Source organism: Theropithecus gelada, chromosome 13 (assembly GCF_003255815.1).
Source record: "Theropithecus gelada isolate Dixy chromosome 13, Tgel_1.0, whole genome shotgun sequence".
In the NCBI taxonomy this organism is placed as follows: domain Eukaryota; kingdom Metazoa; phylum Chordata; class Mammalia; order Primates; family Cercopithecidae; genus Theropithecus; species Theropithecus gelada.
This window is the reverse complement of record NC_037681.1, coordinates 5,385,031-5,403,493: the sequence shown is the minus strand read 5'-3', so window position 1 is coordinate 5,403,493 and position 18,463 is coordinate 5,385,031. Positions and strand designations below refer to the sequence as shown.

Below are 18,463 nucleotides of genomic sequence, written 5' to 3'. Positions count from 1 at the left end.
TGATCATGGTATTAATTAATTTTAAATGGCAATCCCGCTTAAAAGTCACAGCTGCGAGAGAAGCAGCCTTTCCTTTCGTCTTTTGTCCCAAGGCATGTGTGCGAGGTGCCTCCGGATTAACTGCATTTCTCCATTGGCTGAGTTGCAGGAATCAAATGCCTCTTTGAGAGAAAGGCTTTTGTTCACAATGCTGCATGCTTGGTATAGCTGTACTAAACATAAAGGTTCAGCAGGAATTTTTATCTTTCTCTATTTGGCAGAAAATCGTGATTACCAGCAGACACTTAGGCTGTCTAAAACAAGCCAGTTTGTTTAAAGAGCTGCAGGTCATCCTTTCTCCTTCTATTTCTGACATGGGTGAAAGCTACTTTTCTGAAGGGGGCCTCTTGAGCTGAGGCGTTCTGAAGGGCAGCAATGATGAAAACCTTATGAATGACTGTGGCTGGAGAGCCTTGTGCACTAAATGCCATTAGCACTCAGCTAGGCTGTGCGTTCTCATTGCCCTTTGTTCAGAACGGTCCCCTCTGCGGGGAGAACAGAACTGCCACAGTTAGGGCCGTGACCTTTCCAGTCACTTACCTCCTTGGGGATGCCAGATCATGCCAGTGAGATCATTTTTTGGGCTTTGCACTATACTTTATGCATCATGACAGTCTTGTGACAACAAAGACCCAGTGGCTCACTTGACTTTGGACAACATTCTCTGATGCAGCCAAGTGTCAAGCTTATGATCCAAAACTGGGGGCAAATAAGAACAGAGAAGAAAGGCGGACCCTGGGAGTGCCCTGAAATCCACACCCAAAAGGAAGTTTGAGATGATCTTGGCATCTGTCACTTTGATTTCCTTGAATTTCCTTCATCTCAGAAGGGCAAAGCTTAGACAAAACCTTGTCTCAAAATTATCCTTTGATTTTCATTTTTAGATAACTGATACTAAAGCTACTTCCTTATGCAGGACAGAGCAGTTGGATACTTTTTAAAGATATTTCTCACTTATAACTGTAATTAAGGGTGGGGTTCTTCGTGTGCATGCAATTTCAGAACTTCCTTGGCAGTCATTTTTGCTTGGCTTGTTGCAGTTACACTGCAGACAGGTCTGTAGCTTTCGTTCCCACAATGGTCATGTCACTTTCAGACTAAGAATCCTTTGATCTTTACTGTATGGCTATTTATTATATCTCAATGATGATACCTACTTTTTTTGTTCTATTTTTCTTGCAATTACTTGCCTTCCAAATCAGAGCTTAAAATCCAAAGATAAGGAGCAAATACAATGTGTTCTCTTTGAAGTTGGAGGCAGGTCTTGCTCGTCTTTGTACTGTCTGAACACAGGGCCTTGACCTTGCTTTGTAGGCACTTATGGCATTATGGATTTGATCTGTGGGCCCAGCTACACCATCTAAACCAGCTGGAGAATTCCTCTCTGTGAATGGGGCAGTCTTTTATTAAGTTGGACTAGTATTTCCCACCCCACCCTCATTCCCATAAAGTGTCTGTGGATCTTCCGTGAAAAAAGAGTTCAGTGAGCAAATAGAGTTATAAAATATTGCATATTATACCACCTTGAAGGCCCAGCATGTATACTGGCAAGTTCAAGGCTCTTTGAAGTTCAACAGAAAATAAATCTGTTTAACTTTGACCCAGAATCGCCTAAACGTTAGGCAGAGACACATTTTTATACGTGCGGTTTTTATGGAGCTCATTGGGTTTATTGCTCGAATGCTAGTTTACTCTTCGTTTTCAAAGGGTATAGACTTAGAAGGAATCTCATAGCAGAGATTCTTATAGCCTTGAGACAGCATGATATGTAGAACCAACTTTTTTTTTTTTTGAGACAGAGTCTCACTCTGTCGTTCAGGCTGGAGTGCAGTGGCACAATCTCGGCTCACTGCAACATCTGCCTCCCGGAGAACCAACTTCTTTAAAGACTCAGGGAAGCTGCAGTGTACTTGGCCCAAGACCTTGGCCTCCTAACAAGTTCCCCTAATGAGCTGAGCTGTGTGCCTGGATGTTGGCATGTGCCCACCGCCTCTTCCTTTCTCCTTTTCTCCCTCTTTCTCACTGTCAAAGGAGAGCAGAGCATTTGAACTGGTGTTATCTTAAAGTATGAGGAATAGGCAAGGCTCTCATGGCCAGCCAGGGATCTGAACTACTTCTGAAACCCAGGGATTGATCAAATAAGGTACATTTTGCCTGGAGGAGAAACCTACCATGGAGGTAAACTCCATGAATGGGTCAAATAAGCTTCTTGGTTTGGGGAACTAGACAGCCTTGATGATTTTCTCTAATGCACCAAGACTTGAAAGATACCACAAAGTCAATTCTGTAAGGTTTTGTATTTATTTACAGGGAAAGAAGACCCAACTGTAGCAACACCTTGAACATGATCTAAGGATAATCATAGCCACCACTGATTACTTGCAGCATGCCAGATCATGTACTATGTGTTTTACATAAAGGAACTCATTAAACCCTTAACAGTGAGACCGGGCGCAGTGACTCACGCCTATAATCTCAGCACTTTGGAAGGCCAAGGCAGGTGGATCACCTGAGGTTAGGAGTTTGAGACCAGCCTGACCAATGTGGCGAAACCCCATCTCTACTAAAAATACAAAAATTAGCCGGGCATGGTGGCGGGCACCTGTAGTCCCAGTTACTTGGGCGGCTGAGGCAGGAGAATCGCTTGAACCCGGGAGGTGGAGGTTGCAGTGAGCTGAGATAGTGCCACTGCACTCCAGCCTGGGTGACAGAGCAAGACTCCATCTCAAAAAGAAAAAAAGAAAAAAAATAATAAACCAGTGAATGTCTTTTCCTAAGTTCTGTGAGCCACTCTAGCAAATTAAACAAACTCAAGGAGGAGGTCATGGAGTCCCTGATTTATAGCCAGCTGGTCAGAAGTACAGGTCAAACTACCTGGGGCTTGTGATTTGCATCTGAAATTGGGGGGGCTCTTGGGAGCTGAACCCTCACCCTGTGGGATCTGACACTTATCTCCAGGTGATAGTGTTAGAACTGAACTGGGTTGGAGAATGCCCAGCTGGTGTCTGCTGTGGAACTGACTGGTTGTTTGTAGGGAAAAATTCTCATACACTTCTTGGTGACCAGAGGTCACAGAAGCCTTCTGTGTTGACTATTGTGGTGCGGGAGCAGAAAAAACAGCTTGTTTTTTTTTCTGCAGGGGACATTTCTGGGTCCTGATGTCCACTGCCTATTTAGATTTGGAAACAGTCTCTGCATGGCCAACCCGGGTGCCCCCTTGGTCATGAATGATGGATTGCTCTCTCCTTAAGGGTTGAGATGGTTCTGTCCTTCACCATCACTAGCAAAGTGACTGGCTTGAGAGTGAGTGACCAGGGAATACAGTTACCAATAGAACTGCCTTTGCTGTTCATTGATGACCTGTGACATCTGTCACCTACATGACCTGAGACTTCTTTCTGTCTCTGAAATCAAATTTCCAAAATTCAGAGATAAAGACGCGTTCCTAGAACGTTTCAGCTTTCACAACCGCTACAATTTCCATTTGAAAAGCCAGCCCAAACACAAAATTAGTTTCCTACACCAGAGAACATTATGATTATAGAGGTTTGGAAAAGGGGAGGAAGGTGTCGTATAAACCCTTAGTTCTGGTTATTTTTTTCCCTTTGTTTGAATGACATTGACTTTTAAATAACATACAAATAAAAGTAAAACCAGAGTTTTGAAAATTGAGCAAGTTGTACATTTGTCACACTGAAAGAAAAAAAAAAGTGTCGGTGCCTTCTTCCAGGTAGATTTTAGTCAAACTGCTTATAATTTCAAAGAACAGGAGGCCACTCATGCTGGTTCAAGGGCAGGTGGCAGGTGGACAGTGTCAAGGGACAGTGTGACTGGTGTATTGTGCTGTGGGTGGTTCTGAGGATCGAGGGCTCAAGGAGTCAGTCTTGTCTACCATCTGGGTGCATCTACTACATGCTCCGTCTCTTCCAGAAGCTTCTTTAGGACCACTGTAAGTGCCATGCCCTCATAGCCCTAGCTTGCCAACACCCCCCAAAACTTGAGGTTGCATCCTGTCCCTACCCGCCTTTTGGTTGCATTGGCCGTGGCCTGAGTGAGGAAGGAACGCTGTGAAAGTGTGTCTTCTGGCCCCAGACGTGGGCAGGACGGCTTCCCTCAGAAGGAACTATAGACATGCCTGCAGTTTGCCTGGCCGTCAGTGTTTTCATTTCCTCTTTTCCTCTCTGTCCCCAGAAAGAGCTCTTGGAGGAAGTTGGCCAGAATAACAGCCGAGCTCAGATCTCTGTTCAAGTCCACAATGCTACGTGCACAGTGAGGATTGCAGCTGTCACAAAAGGGGGAGTCGGGCCCTTCAGTGACCCCGTGAAAATATTTATCCCTGCGCACGGTGAGAGCTATACCCAGTAAGGGCTGATAGGGTGTGATGGTCCAGGCAGTACACAGATTGCCAGAAAGTAACCTGGGGGATGGATGGCTGATTAAAGAATGAAAAATAAGGCTGGGCTTATCTCAACACTTCAGGAGTCAAAAGCAGGAGGAGTTTGAGACCAACCTGGGCAATGGACAGCATAGTGAGACCCTGTCTCTACAAAAAAATACGTATTTTTAAAATTTGCTGGGCATGGTGGATCATGCCTGTTGTCCTAGCTACTTGGGAGGCTGAGATGGAAGGATTGCTTGAACCCAGGAGGCAGAGGTTTCAGTGAGCTATGATCACACCACTGTACCCTAGCTAGGTAAGAGAGCGAGACCCTGTCTCAAAAAAAAAAAAAAAAAGGAAAAATAAGAATCAAAAATACTTTTTCCAATGATAAAGATATGATATGATAACATGCTTTATAGAACTGCTGATACCCATAGGTCCCTCCTGTAGTTACTATTAATGGTAATAACTTACTTGGGAGATCAGTCTTTTCAGATGCCAACTTTGGCCTTACTTATTGAACTTAGTTGCAATGATATATACTGTACATGACTGAATTTTAGATAAACGATATAGCTAATCCTTAGCTGTCTATAATTGGGACAATTTATTTGCTGGTGCTTGTTTTGCTGTGTTTCAAACAGTACTGCTTTGCCATGTTTTTACCCATTCAAGCCTTGGGTAACATGCCTTGTGCTTTGTCTGCACAGAATATGAAATATTTCCTATGGAAGCCATCCTCAGACTGTCCTGGGCCCACTGAGCTAAATGCCCAGCCATGCGTGTTGGCTTTTGCATGTTGCTGGAATGTCCTTTGGCACGGTGCCACCATGGTACCCCAAGTGAACCAAGTGCTGTGCTCACTCCATAACCCAATGGAGCCACTTTGTTTGACTCTCACCTTCCCTAGGTTGTTTAATGTTAAATGACTGTCATAAAGTCCATGCATAGGCATCTAGATCAGTGTGCTTATACATTAAGTTTTTGCCAAAAATGACCTTTGTACCCAATAGCAGACAGAACTTGTGAGCAGATGACTGAGTTCCCACCTGTCTGTTACCAGGGACCCTCAAACTTGCTCTCCCTTTTGGTGCTGAAATGGAACCATATTACGCTCCTGCAGCCCATAGGCACAGTTCCTGGGAAACACTAGTAACTGGTGATGGGGAGGCAAGATGTGTCTACCTGGTAGAAATTCAAAGACACTGAGATTCTGCCTGGACATGGTGACTCACGCCTGTAATTCCAACACTTTGGGAGGCCAAGGCAGGCAGATCACTTGAACTCAGGAGTTCAAGACCAGCCTAGCCAACATGGTGAAACCCCATCTCTATCAACAACAACAACAACAACAACAACAAAAATTAGCAGGGTGTGGTGGCATGCGCCTGTGGTCCCAGCTACTTGGGAGGATTGCTTGAGCCCAGCAGGTGGAGGTTGCAGTGAGCCAAGATCATGCCATTGTATTTCTGCCTGGGTGACAGAGTGAGACCCCATCTCCAAAACGAAACACAACAAAACAAGAACAAAGACAATGAAATTCTGATTCTAAAGGGACAGCTTTAAAAAATCAGAGTTTAGGCTGGGCGCGGTGGCTCATGCCTAGAATCCCAGCACTTTGGGAGGCTGCGGCGGGCGGATCACTTGAGGTCAGGAGTCCCAGACCAACCTGGCCAACATGGTGAAGCCATGTTTGCTACGCAGGCATTCCTTACCTTGCATGGCTCCGGTATGCACAAATTTCAATTACCACAGTTAAATAACAGCCATGCCCCAACAATATAGTTCAAATTTTAGTCACCATTCTATATTAACTATAATGGCAGAAAGCATAAACTCGGCCTGCGGCTCTTCAGGCCACCAATCACTGTAGAAATAACAGATGCACATCACTCTCAGGACCAATGGCGTCATTTCTTTCAAAGTCTGTTGTGATTGGTCACTGCGCCTTTGTCATTCTTTTTGTGCCCACCTAGCGGAGACATGTGGCTGTGTTGCCTCCTTGTCTCCCAGGGACAAACCCACATGCCATTTTACAAAAATGGGTAATTGAAAGAGGGAGTTGGTGAACAAAGGTAAAAGCACAGCAAAGAAATGCAAAGTGATAGTGTTCAACGTAAAATTTGAATTGAATGTAAGACTATGGAAAGTTGTTACTGCCCCCGCTGATAAACGTTAGATGTGAACCAGTGGTCCTTAGTGAAGGTGAACTTATGCACATACATGAAGAGATTGTGACAAAAATGTTGAAAATGTCCCAGAGAAAGCGACACCGTCAAAAAACAACATTGAAGGAATACTGAGAGATATTTTACAACCTTGAAAGAATAAAAGATAAAGTATTAGCCGCGGGTCCAAACTTAGGAATGTGACAGTTCTCCAAAACAGAGAAACTATGTTTTCTCTGTATCATAAGTTACATGACTAGAAGGCAAACTATTCAACCTACTCTCGATCGTTTTTTACAAAGAAATGACACTTTAATTTTTCATGTTTCTCACATTTTTAAACTACAGTGCAAGTAAATATTAGTTGTAATTTTTAAAATTTTCTTGTACATGTATAACTGACGTGAGTTTTCTCATTGATTTTTAAATTACTATTTTTAATTAACAATTGAAAAATTATATATACCTCTGGAGTACAACGTGACATTTTGATCTATATATACGTTGTGGAATGAGTAAATCAAGCTAGTTTCCCATCAGTTATTAAGATCTCTTTGCATGGTGTCAGCTTACACAAAGTGAGGCCTGCCTGTATTTGTAGATTACAAAAGATTTAACTGAGTTCTGAAAGCTTTGACTCTTTGTTCTTCCCTGTTACAAGTCAATGTTTCTCATATATTTCAAACCCATGATTAGTCTATTGGTATTTTACCAGGTTGGGTAGATCATGCCCCCTCTTCAACTCCAGCACCTGGCAACGCAGATCCTGTGCTCATCATCTTTGGCTGCTTTTGTGGATTTATTTTGATTGGGTTAGTTTTATACATCTCCTTGGCCGTCAGAAAAAGAGTTCAGGAGACAAAGTTTGGGTAAGTCTCCCAGCTAAAAATGTTTGCTCACTGCTATTGACCAGGTTGTTATACCAAGTGATTATGCCTTTCCTGTTGGGCCAGCTGCTCACATTGCTCCCAGGTGGCTGCCCTACCTTACGCATACCCTGGGCTCAGGCAGCTTCCTGACTTAGGCCATGGCTTACAGAAGCAGCTGCCAGCAAAAGCCAGCCCTGAAAAGGGTTCCTTTACAGAGAAGAGTATCAGTAGGCCTTTGCTACTCAAACTGGGTTGCTGTTCAGTGAGGACTTTTATTAGAAGCCTTGAAAATAGGCCGAGGGCTGTGGCTCACACCTGTAATCCCAGCACTTTGGGAGGTCAAGGCGGGCAGATCACTTGAGGTCAGGAGTTTGAGACCAGCCTGGCCAACAGGGCAAAACGTTGTCTCTACAGAAAATGCAAAAATTGGCCGGGCATGATGGCACATGCCTGTAATCCCAGCTACCTGAGAGGCTGAGGCACAGGAATTGCTTGAACCCAGAAGGGTTGTTGGCAGGTTGGAGTGGGACAGATTGAGTGAGGAGTGTATGGCTATACTTTGGAGGGGGCTGAGCCTCCCTCTTTCATTGCTCCACCTTCAGAATGCTACTAGAACATCCCACTCGCTCCAAGACTTGCCATAGGCGTGGGAAGGGCTTAAGATTGGCAGCCAGGCTGCCCTTTATTTGTGTTCATCCCAGGCTTAGGGCTCAGTTACTTTAGTCTTTACAAGCCTATTCTTACAATTGTTATATCTTAGTATGTGAATTCTAAGAATGACCATTTTAAAGAAGTGGACAAAATCTGATCTAAATCTTGAACATATAATTGACTAAAATACATCCCAGGATCTTGGTGTGACATGTGGGCTCATCATAAAACAAGTACAGAGAACCTCTGCAGAAGCTGCCAGAGTAGCCCATTCATATGTATTAAAGGCCTGCTAGGCACTGGGCACTGCAGTAGCCTGGAATACAGTGGTGAACAAAATCCTGCCCTCATGGGGTTCACAGTTCATGGGGAGTCAGGCAGTAGTCAAGCAGTCACAGAATAGATTAACAATGGCAACTGTAATAAATTCTATATAAAGGGGTAAGAATGTGTCAGAAAAATTTGGCTGCGTTAAGAAAGTTGGGGAAGGCCTTCGTGCAGAAGTGGCTGACACCAGAGCTAAGATCTGAAGAAAGAGCAGGTATTCATTAGATGAGACAGAAGAAGAGCATTCCAGCCAGAAAGAGCAGCGCATGCCACATTACCAAAAAGTGGGGCTGCTGAGCACAGCAAATATATTAACAAGATTACAATACTATTTCAAATATTTAAAAATAAAACTATTTCCAGGAACCCTTAAGCTCAGCAGAAGCTTAAAACAAAGACTTGTAACAGGTTATTTTTATCTATGCCAAAGTCAGTTCCCATGGATCCTTACTACAAGATCTATTCATTTGTTCCTTTTGTAAAACCACTTTCCAGCTCATTTTTAAATGAAAATACTTTTATTTTTACTTATAAAAAAAAATTATATTTTTAAAAAATCAGATTACATAGAATAGTCAAAAGGAGAAAGTGAGACCCATCTCAGGCCCATAGTTGGTCTTGGTTGCTATTTTGGCGTACATCTTTCCAAGTGCTTTGCTTTTTGTACATCAGTATTTTTTTTAATTGTGTATCTCTTTGAAATAACCTATGTACCTAAGGTAAATTGAGATTAAATCTGTAATCTGGACTTTCTAATTCATAATACTTTCCCACCAGTTAGTCTAAAACAGTGACTAAATGGATGATTAAAATAGGCTTCATTTTTTATTTTTAAAATTAATTCATTTTTTTGAGACAGCATCTTGCTCTGTCGTCCGGGCTGGAGTGCAGTGGTGCAGTCATAGCTCACTGCAGCCTCATCCTCCAGAACCCAAGTGATCCTCCCATCTCAGCCTCCCGATTAGCTGGGACCACAGTCGCACACTACCATTTCTGGCTAATTTTTTTTACTTTTTGTAGAGATGAGGCATCTCACCTTGTTGCCCAGGCTCGTCTTGAACTCCTGGGCTCAAGTGATCCTCCTGCCTCAGCCTCCCAAAGTGCTGGGATTGCAGGCATGAATCACCACGCCCAGCCTTATTTTTTAGAACAGTTTTAATTTTACAGAAACATTGAGAAGATAGTACAGAAACTTCTCATATGCTCCATACCTAGTTTCCTCTATTATTAACAGCTTACATTATTAGTATCACACGTGTCCGTGTGAAGAGACCATGAACAGGCTTTGTGTGAGCAATAAAGCTTTTTTTTTTTTTTTTTTTTTTTGGGGGGGGGTCTTGCTCTATCACCTAGGCTGGAGTGCAGTGGCACTATCTCGGCTCACTGCAAGCTCCGCCTCCCAGGTACACGCCATTCTCCTGCCTCAGCCTCCCGAGTACCTGGGACTACAGGCGCCTGCCATCACGCCCGGCTAATTTTTTGTATTTTTAGTAGAGACGGGGTTTCACCATGTTAACCAGGATGGTCTCGATCTCCTGACCTCGTGATCTGTCCGCCTTGGCCTCCCAAAGTGCTGGGATTACAGGCGTGAGCCACCGTGCCTGGCCACAATAAAGCTTTTTAATCACCTGGGTGCAGGTGGGCTGAGTCCGAAAAAGGAGTCAGCAAAGGGTGGTGGAATTATTGCTAGTTCTTATAGGTTTGGGATAGGCGGTGGAGTTAGGACCAATTTTTTGCGGGCAGGGGGTGGATCTTGCAGAGTACATTCTCAAGAGTGGGGAGAATATTACAAAGTACCATCTTAAGGGCAGGGGAGAATATTACAAAGTACCTTCTCAAGGATGGAGAGGGTGTATCGTACAAAGTACATTCACAAGGATGGGGGGAATATCACAAAGTACCTTATCGCAAGGGCGGGGAGGGGGTATTGTCACAAAGTCAAGTGATCAATTAGGGTGGAGCAGGAACAAATCACAATGGTGGAATGTCATCAGTTAAGGCAGGAACTGACTATTTTCACTTCTTTTGTGGATCTTCGGTTGCTTCAGACCATCTGGATGTATACGTGCAGGTCACAGGGGAAATGATGGCTTAGCTTGGGCTCAGGGTCCTGACAATTAGTACAATACATTTGTTACAGTTAATGAGCCAATATTGATACATTGTCATTAGCTAACATCTCTACTTTGAGATTCCTTAATTTTCACCTAATGTCCCTTTTCTGTTCTGGGATCCCATCCAGGACGCCACATTTTACAGTCAGTCGTCACATCTCCTTAGGCTCCTCTTGGCTGTGGCTGTTTCTTAGACCTTTCTTATCTTTGATGATCTTGCCAGTTTTCAGAAGTGTTACTTGGGGGTTTTATAGGATACCCCTCTGTTGCAATTTGTTCAATGTTTTGCTGATAATGAGCAGGGGTTATGGGTGATTGAGAGGAAGAGCCACAGAATTAAAGTGCCATTGTCATCACTTCTTATCAAGGGTGCATATTAACATGATTTTTCACTGCTGATGTTGACATTGATCACCTGGCGGAAGTAGTATTTGCTGGGTTTCTCTACTATGAAGTTATTTTTTCTCCCTTTCCCTACTGTTCTTTGGAAGCAAGTCCCTATGCAAGCCCATAGTCACAGCGTAAGGATTTAACTCCCTCCACCCCTTACTAGCTACATAAAATATTTGGAATCCTTCACCACAGGAGATTGGTGTGTTTTGTTCCATTCATTCATTCAATCATATTTTCATAAGTATGAACTCATTGATATTCATTTTATACTCCATAGTCTAGTATTACTTTAGTTTCTTGCTCAGATTGTTACAGCTTTGGCCACTGGGAGCTTGTCTGCTATTCTCTGTTCTTGATGGTACCTAGCTAGAGTAGTTTCAATATTGCCAAGTAAGTCTAAAATAAATCAAAGGAAAGAAACACATTTCTTCTAGGGGGGAAGTTTTTGTTGTAGAAGAGCCCGTTGAAAAGGGGAAGCTCTGTAGCATCCTTGTGGAATCAGCACCTGCCCCAGTAGCCCTGTTTTTATAGTGAAGTATCTTTGTTTTCATTCACCCAGGAATGCATTCACAGAGGAGGATTCTGAATTAGTGGTAAATTATATAGCAAAGAAGTCCTTCTGTCGGCGAGCCATTGAACTTACCTGTAAGTTGGCTTTCATTTCCCTTTTTGGCAAAAGTTAAAATAGTTGAGAACAAAGAAAGAACAACAGACAGATTTCTAACAAAAGCCAAAGGTATCGAAGACGAATGGATATTTTTAATGTACAAAATGTCTTTAAAAGCCGCAAGTAGATAGATATTGCTATGCACAGCTCTGCGGGCTAATTTACTGGAATCAGGAGCTTAACCTGGGGTTAAAAGGACTCCTAATGTCATGAAATGTGGCAGAAAAGAGGAACCTTCTGGGGTGACAGAAGATGGGTAGAGGTCGGGGATTTAAAGAAAACTTATAACTAGCGGGACATAATCTCGAGCCTCATTTCCTGTTTTCCTGGCAACCAACTCCGAGGATGATGTGCCAACATGCTTTGTAGTAATTATGGTTTGAGCTTTGCTGAATCAGAGAGTGGGGGCTTCTGGTTTAAACAGTGGAACTAAACAGATACTAGTGTTCCTGAATAATTTCAGAAAAAGTATAGAAAGAACATGCAAATATTAACAAATTCATGCTTCTGGATTTTTGCCCCCAGTAAAGAAGATCTATGAAAATGACGGAATACAGGTTGCTATGAAATAGAAACTTGCTTGGTGTAGAATATTATTAGTTGCTTTACGTTTCTAGTCTGTAAGTTTTGACTTTTAGATATCCTCAATTTTTTTTTTAATTTAAAATTTTAAAATTTGTCGTTTAGACCACTTTCTCTCCTTTATTGGAGAACCACTGGATAAAGTTTTTTCTCGGAGAACTAATGTGTCCTAATTATCCACATTTTTTTTTTTTTCTTTCAAGAGCTTGTTGATGCCTTAACTATGGTCCAGACTGAATCATTTGCCAGGAGTTGTTGAACTGGTCTCCTTCTGGTTAATTTCTCTTGTTGCCAACACAACACATCTATTATATACCTTACTATATTACATGTTTTATTATAGAAAATCTTATTCTCCAGTTCCTCAAAGTGCTCATTTTAGCCCTAGCTATGCTGTTATAATGAGGTTTCATATACAGTATGTAAAATAAGAGCTTGTTCTCTAGATGTTTTCTGTGGTTTGTGAGACTCCATCCATGGCATGGGAGGGTAGGGGAAGTGTGGTTCTTTTGTATACTGTAGTTAAGGGTATAATATTAATAGTAAAGAATTCACTAGAAAGTACCTATTGACTTACTTACCTTCCTTACCCCTTTAAGTCAAAGGCAAACCACCCCTACATGAATCTGATTGCCGGCTGTTGCTACCACACTACAGAAAGAGAAATACGGTTCTAATTTTTGTAATTCTTCAGAATTAACCTTGCCCTGAAGGATTCATTATACTTAGTTTAATCATAATAAAGTATGAAGTTTCATTACTGGCAATTTGGGGAGAGAAATAATAGATACAAAATGAGAAAAGGGGCTGGCCGTGGTGGCTCACGCCTGTAATCCCAGCACTTTGGGAGGGCGAGGTGGGCAGATTACTTGAGGTCAGGAGTTTGAGACCAGTCTGGCCCACATTATGAAACCCGTCTCTACTAAAAATACATAAATTAGCTGGGTGTGGTGGTGCGTGCCTGCAGTTCCAGATACTTGTGCCGGCTGAGGTCGCTTGAACCTAGGAGTCAGAGGTTGCAGTGAGCCAAGACTGTGCCATTGCACTCCAGCCTGGGCAACAGAGCTATACTCTGGCTCAATAAATAAATAAATAAATAAATAAGGAATATTTATTTTATTTTATTTTATTTTTTTTGAGATGGAGTCTCACTTTGTCGCCCAGGCTAGAGTGCAGTGGCCAGATCTCGGCTCACTGCAAGCTCCGCCTCCCGGGATTACGCCATTCTCCTGCCTCAGCCTCCCGAGTACCTGGGACTACAGGCGCCCGCCACCTTGCCCGGCTAGTTTTTTTGTATTTTTTAGTAGAGACGGGGTTTCACCGTGTTAGCCAGGATGGTCTCGATCTCCTGACCTCGTGATCCGCCCGTCTTGGCCTCCCAAAGTGCTGGGATTACAGGCTTGAGCCACTGCGCCCGGCAGGAATGTTTATTATACAGGACTTTATTTCATTTTAGTTATTAAGTGAAAGAAAGCATGCTGACCATTTTTATACATACTAAATTACTCCTTTTTCAGTACATAGCTTGGGAGTCAGCGAGGAACTACAAAATAAACTAGAAGATGTTGTGATTGACAGGAATCTTCTAATTCTTGGAAAAATTCTGGGCGAAGGTAAGCAGTTTAAAGTAATTCTAATAAAATGTGGGACAAGAAGGTAAGCAGTTTAGAATAGTTCTTTAACATGTATTTATTAAATAAAATACCATCTTAGGACTCTGAGTTATACTATGGATAGTTATATTTTATTATTTAAAATGATAGACTATTGATTTTTGAAACTCAGATCTGGCAAATGAAAAGATTCTCTTCAATGCCTAGCACATACAGGTCCTTGAAAAATATTAATTTTCGTTCTTCATTGAAAAGCGTGTAATTCATTGATTAATTTCCTACGTACTTTAAGATTATTCCTCTAGTTTTTAAGTTTATTGTTCCTGGCATCTTTCTAATTAGGAACAAAAATGAAAATACATATTTAACTTGTTAAGTTGTTCTTAGGATGAATGATAATGGTATTAAGAGTTTGTGCTTTAGAAACTTCAATTGTATTTTTCATGTTCTCTTCTAAGTGTCTTGGATCAGTTATAATGCTTAATAAAGTGATGAGCAAAGGTGGGCCCAAGCCACCCAAGCTCGTGACAAGCAGGAGAGTAGAGTGCGGTGCATTGCCCTGGTTTGCGATGCGGGTGGCCTGGGCCGGCTCTGCCTGGCTACCCGTGGGTGAGATGCTCTCATACCACATGAAGCCAGCAGCCCTGGCACTGTAGCATTTCTGTGGTCAGGGGAGAATTTGCACAGTGTCCATACAGAGTTCTTTCACTTCACAGGAGAGTTTGGGTCTGTAATGGAAGGAAATCTTAAGCAGGAAGATGGGACCTCTCAGAAAGTGGCAGTGAAGACCATGAAGTGTGAGTTATCAATGATGAATCCCATTCTTCTGGGGTGGGCAGTTGCTTCAGTATTGGGTGCTCCATGAGGCCATATGTCACAATCTCAGTTGCCAGTGGGTCAGAAGGCAATGAGTAACACTGGTCACCAAGGGGGAATTACTATAATGAGCTCTTCATGCATGCATTACATATTCTTTTGTGGGTTTTTTTTTTTTTTTTTTTGAGACAGAGTCTTGCTTTGTTGCCCAGGCTGGAGTATAGTGGTGCAATCTCAGCTCACTGCAAGCTCTGCCTTCCGGGTTCACGCCATTCTCCTGCCTCAGCCTCCCAAGTAGCTGGGACTACAAGCGCCTGCCACCACGTCTGGCTAATTTTTGTATTTTTAGTAGAGACGGGGTTTCACTGTGTTAGCCAGGATGGTCTTGATCTCCTGACCTTGTGATCCGCCCACCTCAGCCTCCCAAAGTGCTGGATTACAGGCGTGAGCCACCGTGCCCGGCCTACATATTCTTTATACTCAAGGCAATAACATTTTTTTAAGTTTTACTAACACCTGCATGCCTATGCATACATACTCTCTGTCTTGCTCTCTCTCTTTCTCTCACTGTCTCTCTCTCTCACTCTCTCTCATCTAGTAGAGCTAACAACTCCAAAGGAGAGCATGAATTGCTGAGGCAGTGGTGATCTGATGGCAACATCTGACCCCAGGGGTTGTTCTGGCCGACCTGTCTAGTGTGGTGGGGCCACTTCCTCATTTGAGGATGATTGCATGGCCCTGAGGAAGCTGTGGGCTGCCTGGAAAGTAAGTTCCCCAGAAGGAGGAGAAATACTTGGTCAAGGCATATGAAGAGTTGCTATCATAAGCTAGAACTTCCAAGCAAGATGGGAAGAGAGCCAGCAGTGGGGCAGGGAGGGTCTTGTAAATCATAGCCAAGAACCTGCTTTATCCTGCAAGGAGTAGAGCGCTATTAAGAGTCTTAACCAGCTGGGCGCGGTGGCCTGTAATCCCAGCACTTTGGGAGGCTGAGGCGGGTGGATCACAAGGTCAGGAGTTTGAGACGAGCCTGAGCAACATGGTGAAACCTCGTCTCCACTAAAAATACAAAAATTAGCTGGGCATGGTGGCACGCACCTGTAATCCCGGGTGGCTAAGGCAGGAGAATCACTTGAACTCAGGAGGCAGAGGTTGCAGTGACCCTAGATCACGCCACTGGACTCCAGCCTGGGTGACAGAGTGAGACTCAATTCTCAAACAAAAAAGAGTCTTAACCAAGTAAGAACAGAGCAGGTTACATTCCAGAAAGTTCACTTTGATGTCAGTGTGGAGGAGAACAAATTACAGTGTTGACAAAAATAGTGCTAGATGCACGTATGTTTATTGCAGCACTATTCACAATAGCAAAGACTTGGAATCAACCCAAATGTCCATCAGTGACAGACTGGATTAAGAAAATATGGCACATATACACCATGGAATACTGTGCAGCCATAAAAAAGGATGAGTTCGTGTCCTTTGTAGAGACATGGATGCAGCTGGAAACCATCATTCTCAGCAAACTATCGCAAGAACAGAAAACCAAATACCGCATGTTCTCACTCATAGGTGGGAACTGAACAATGAGATCACTTGGACATGGGAAGGGGAACATCACACACCAGGGCCTATTGTGGGGAGGGGGGAGGGGGGAGGGATAGCATTAGGAGATATACCTAATGTAAATGATGAGTTAATGAGTGCAGCACACCAACATGGCACATGTATACATATGTAACAAACCTGTACATTGTGCACATGTACCCTAGAACTTAAAGTATAATAATAAAAAATAAATTTAAAAAAATAGTGCTAGATGCCAGTTAGGACACTCTAAAATCTATGCAGTCTAGGCCCTCTCAAATCCTTTTTTTTTTTTTTTTTTAATTGAGATGGAGTCTCACTGTGTCACACAGGCTGGCGTGCAGTGGCGCCATCTTGGCTTACTGCAACCTCCACCTCCTGGGTTTAAGGGATTTCTCCCACCTCAGTCTCCTGAGTAGCTGGGATTACAGGTACCCACCAACACACCTGCCTAAATTTTTGAATTTTTAGTAAAGATGGGGTTTCTCCATGTTGGCCCGGCTGGTCTCAAACTCCTGACCTCAAATGATCCACCTGCCTCAGCCCCCCAAAGTTCTGGGATAACAGGCGTGAGCCACCGCACCCATCCCAAAATCTATATAGGTAAGGAAACTATAGGGACTTGCTGACTTGTCTAATTGAAATAGCTAGAAAGGGGGCAGGTTGTGCTGGGCTTCTTCATTACCATAAGATGACCAGATTTCACCGGCAGAGCAACGTGGCATTTCCTCTCCATGTCCTTCTCCCAGGAAGGACACACAGCTGTCTAAGTTTGATTCTATGGGTGTCTGGCTGGTCATGGCCTATCACTGGGGAACTTAGAAAATAGGCCGTCGTCATATGGCATTTCACCCACAGTCTTCATCACGAATCATGGATGGAGATTATTTGGTGCTCAGTTTGTCAATATTCTTGGTGTTGCTTCCTTATTAACCCCTTGTACCTATTCAATACTATTTTTGATCAGGGAATAAAGTAAAGTTGGATTCTTCCTAAAATTTAAATCCACTAGTTACTGGACATTAAAGCATAAGTTAGATTATAAGCATGTTCCGAGACTCTTAAATGAAAAGGCTGAAGTTTATTTATGTTTTTCTTTTTGAGACAGAGTATTGCTCTGTCGCCTAGGCTGGAGTGCAGTGGCACGATCTCGGCTCACTGCAACTTCTGCCTCTGGGTTCGAGTAATTCTCCCGCCTCAGCCTCCCAAGTAGCTGGGATTACAGGCATGCACCACCATGTCTGGTTAATTTTTGTATTTTTTGTAGACATGGGATTTCACCGTGTTGGCCAGGCTGGTCTTGAATTCTTGGCCTCAAGTAATCCGCCCACTTTGGCCTCCCAAAGTGCTGGGATTACAGGTGTGAGCCACCGCACCTGGCCTGGAGGCTGAAGCTTAATTCGGTTATGAAAAGGAACCACAATAACCAACAAGCCACATGAACCGATGCTTTTTGCTTTTTAGGTAGACCGTAGTGGCTAATATTTATGCGATACTCACCGTTAGCCAAAGGACATTGCAGTTATTCCTGCATTTCATCAGGACAACAAGAAGAGAAAATGAACATAACTGAAAAGGAGGTTTAGGAACTAGCCCCTAGAAACTAAAGCACCCTGAAGTCAGAATCCTAACTGGAGCTGAACCAAGCACTGAGCCATATTCTGCACCATTCCTGCTGTTCCGTGATTTTATTTGAGCCTCACAGTGTGTCTGTGGGGAATCCTTCCATAATCCCTAGTTAGGGATATAGGCACGCATATTAGGAGGCCTGGTGCGAGGAGCTGGCCTGGAACCCCCTTTTTCTCTGGCTTGGCTCTGCAGTTATTTAATTTCATTAGGGTAACTTGCATAGGGATTACACCCCTGCTAATTGTCAAAGATTGAGAGAATAATCTCTAGCTTCAAAATCCCCAGGCTCAGCTACATTTACTTGCAGGTTGGACCCCCCAGGGAAGAGTCTGCAGGCAGAGCCCTGCACCTCTATTCCCCCACCTGGCTGTTTGCAGCAAAAGGAATAGGTGATGGCAAATTTTTGCAGATGTATAGATTTTTTTTTTAATTAAAAAAATTTTTGAATTTTTCTAAATTTGCTTCAGTAGAAAGAAGAGTAATATATATTAAGCCCATAGGATGGTACAGACACTGCATTAGATGCCCTCGTGCATGATTTTAATCCATAGTTATACACTGTTAATGCAAATTCCCGAAGGCAAACCTGACTTTTTGTTTTATTTATTTGTTTTTAATTGGGGCAACATATAC

General features: G+C 43.0%; 1 protein-coding gene across 3 annotated transcripts in view; it reads left to right on the top strand.

Moving 5' to 3' along the window:
- The window catches only part of MERTK (MER proto-oncogene, tyrosine kinase), a 134,147-nt gene that overhangs the window by 90,054 nt on the left and 25,630 nt on the right, over nt 1-18,463 (top strand). For all 3 annotated transcript variants that reach the window (XM_025354797.1, XM_025354799.1, XM_025354798.1), the window contains exons 9-13: nt 4,231-4,384; nt 7,304-7,457; nt 11,502-11,587; nt 13,709-13,804; nt 14,521-14,601. In XM_025354797.1, the coding sequence (XP_025210582.1) occupies nt 4,231-4,384; nt 7,304-7,457; nt 11,502-11,587; nt 13,709-13,804; nt 14,521-14,601 (571 nt within the window). The remainder of the gene's footprint in view (nt 1-4,230; nt 4,385-7,303; nt 7,458-11,501; nt 11,588-13,708; nt 13,805-14,520; nt 14,602-18,463) is intronic.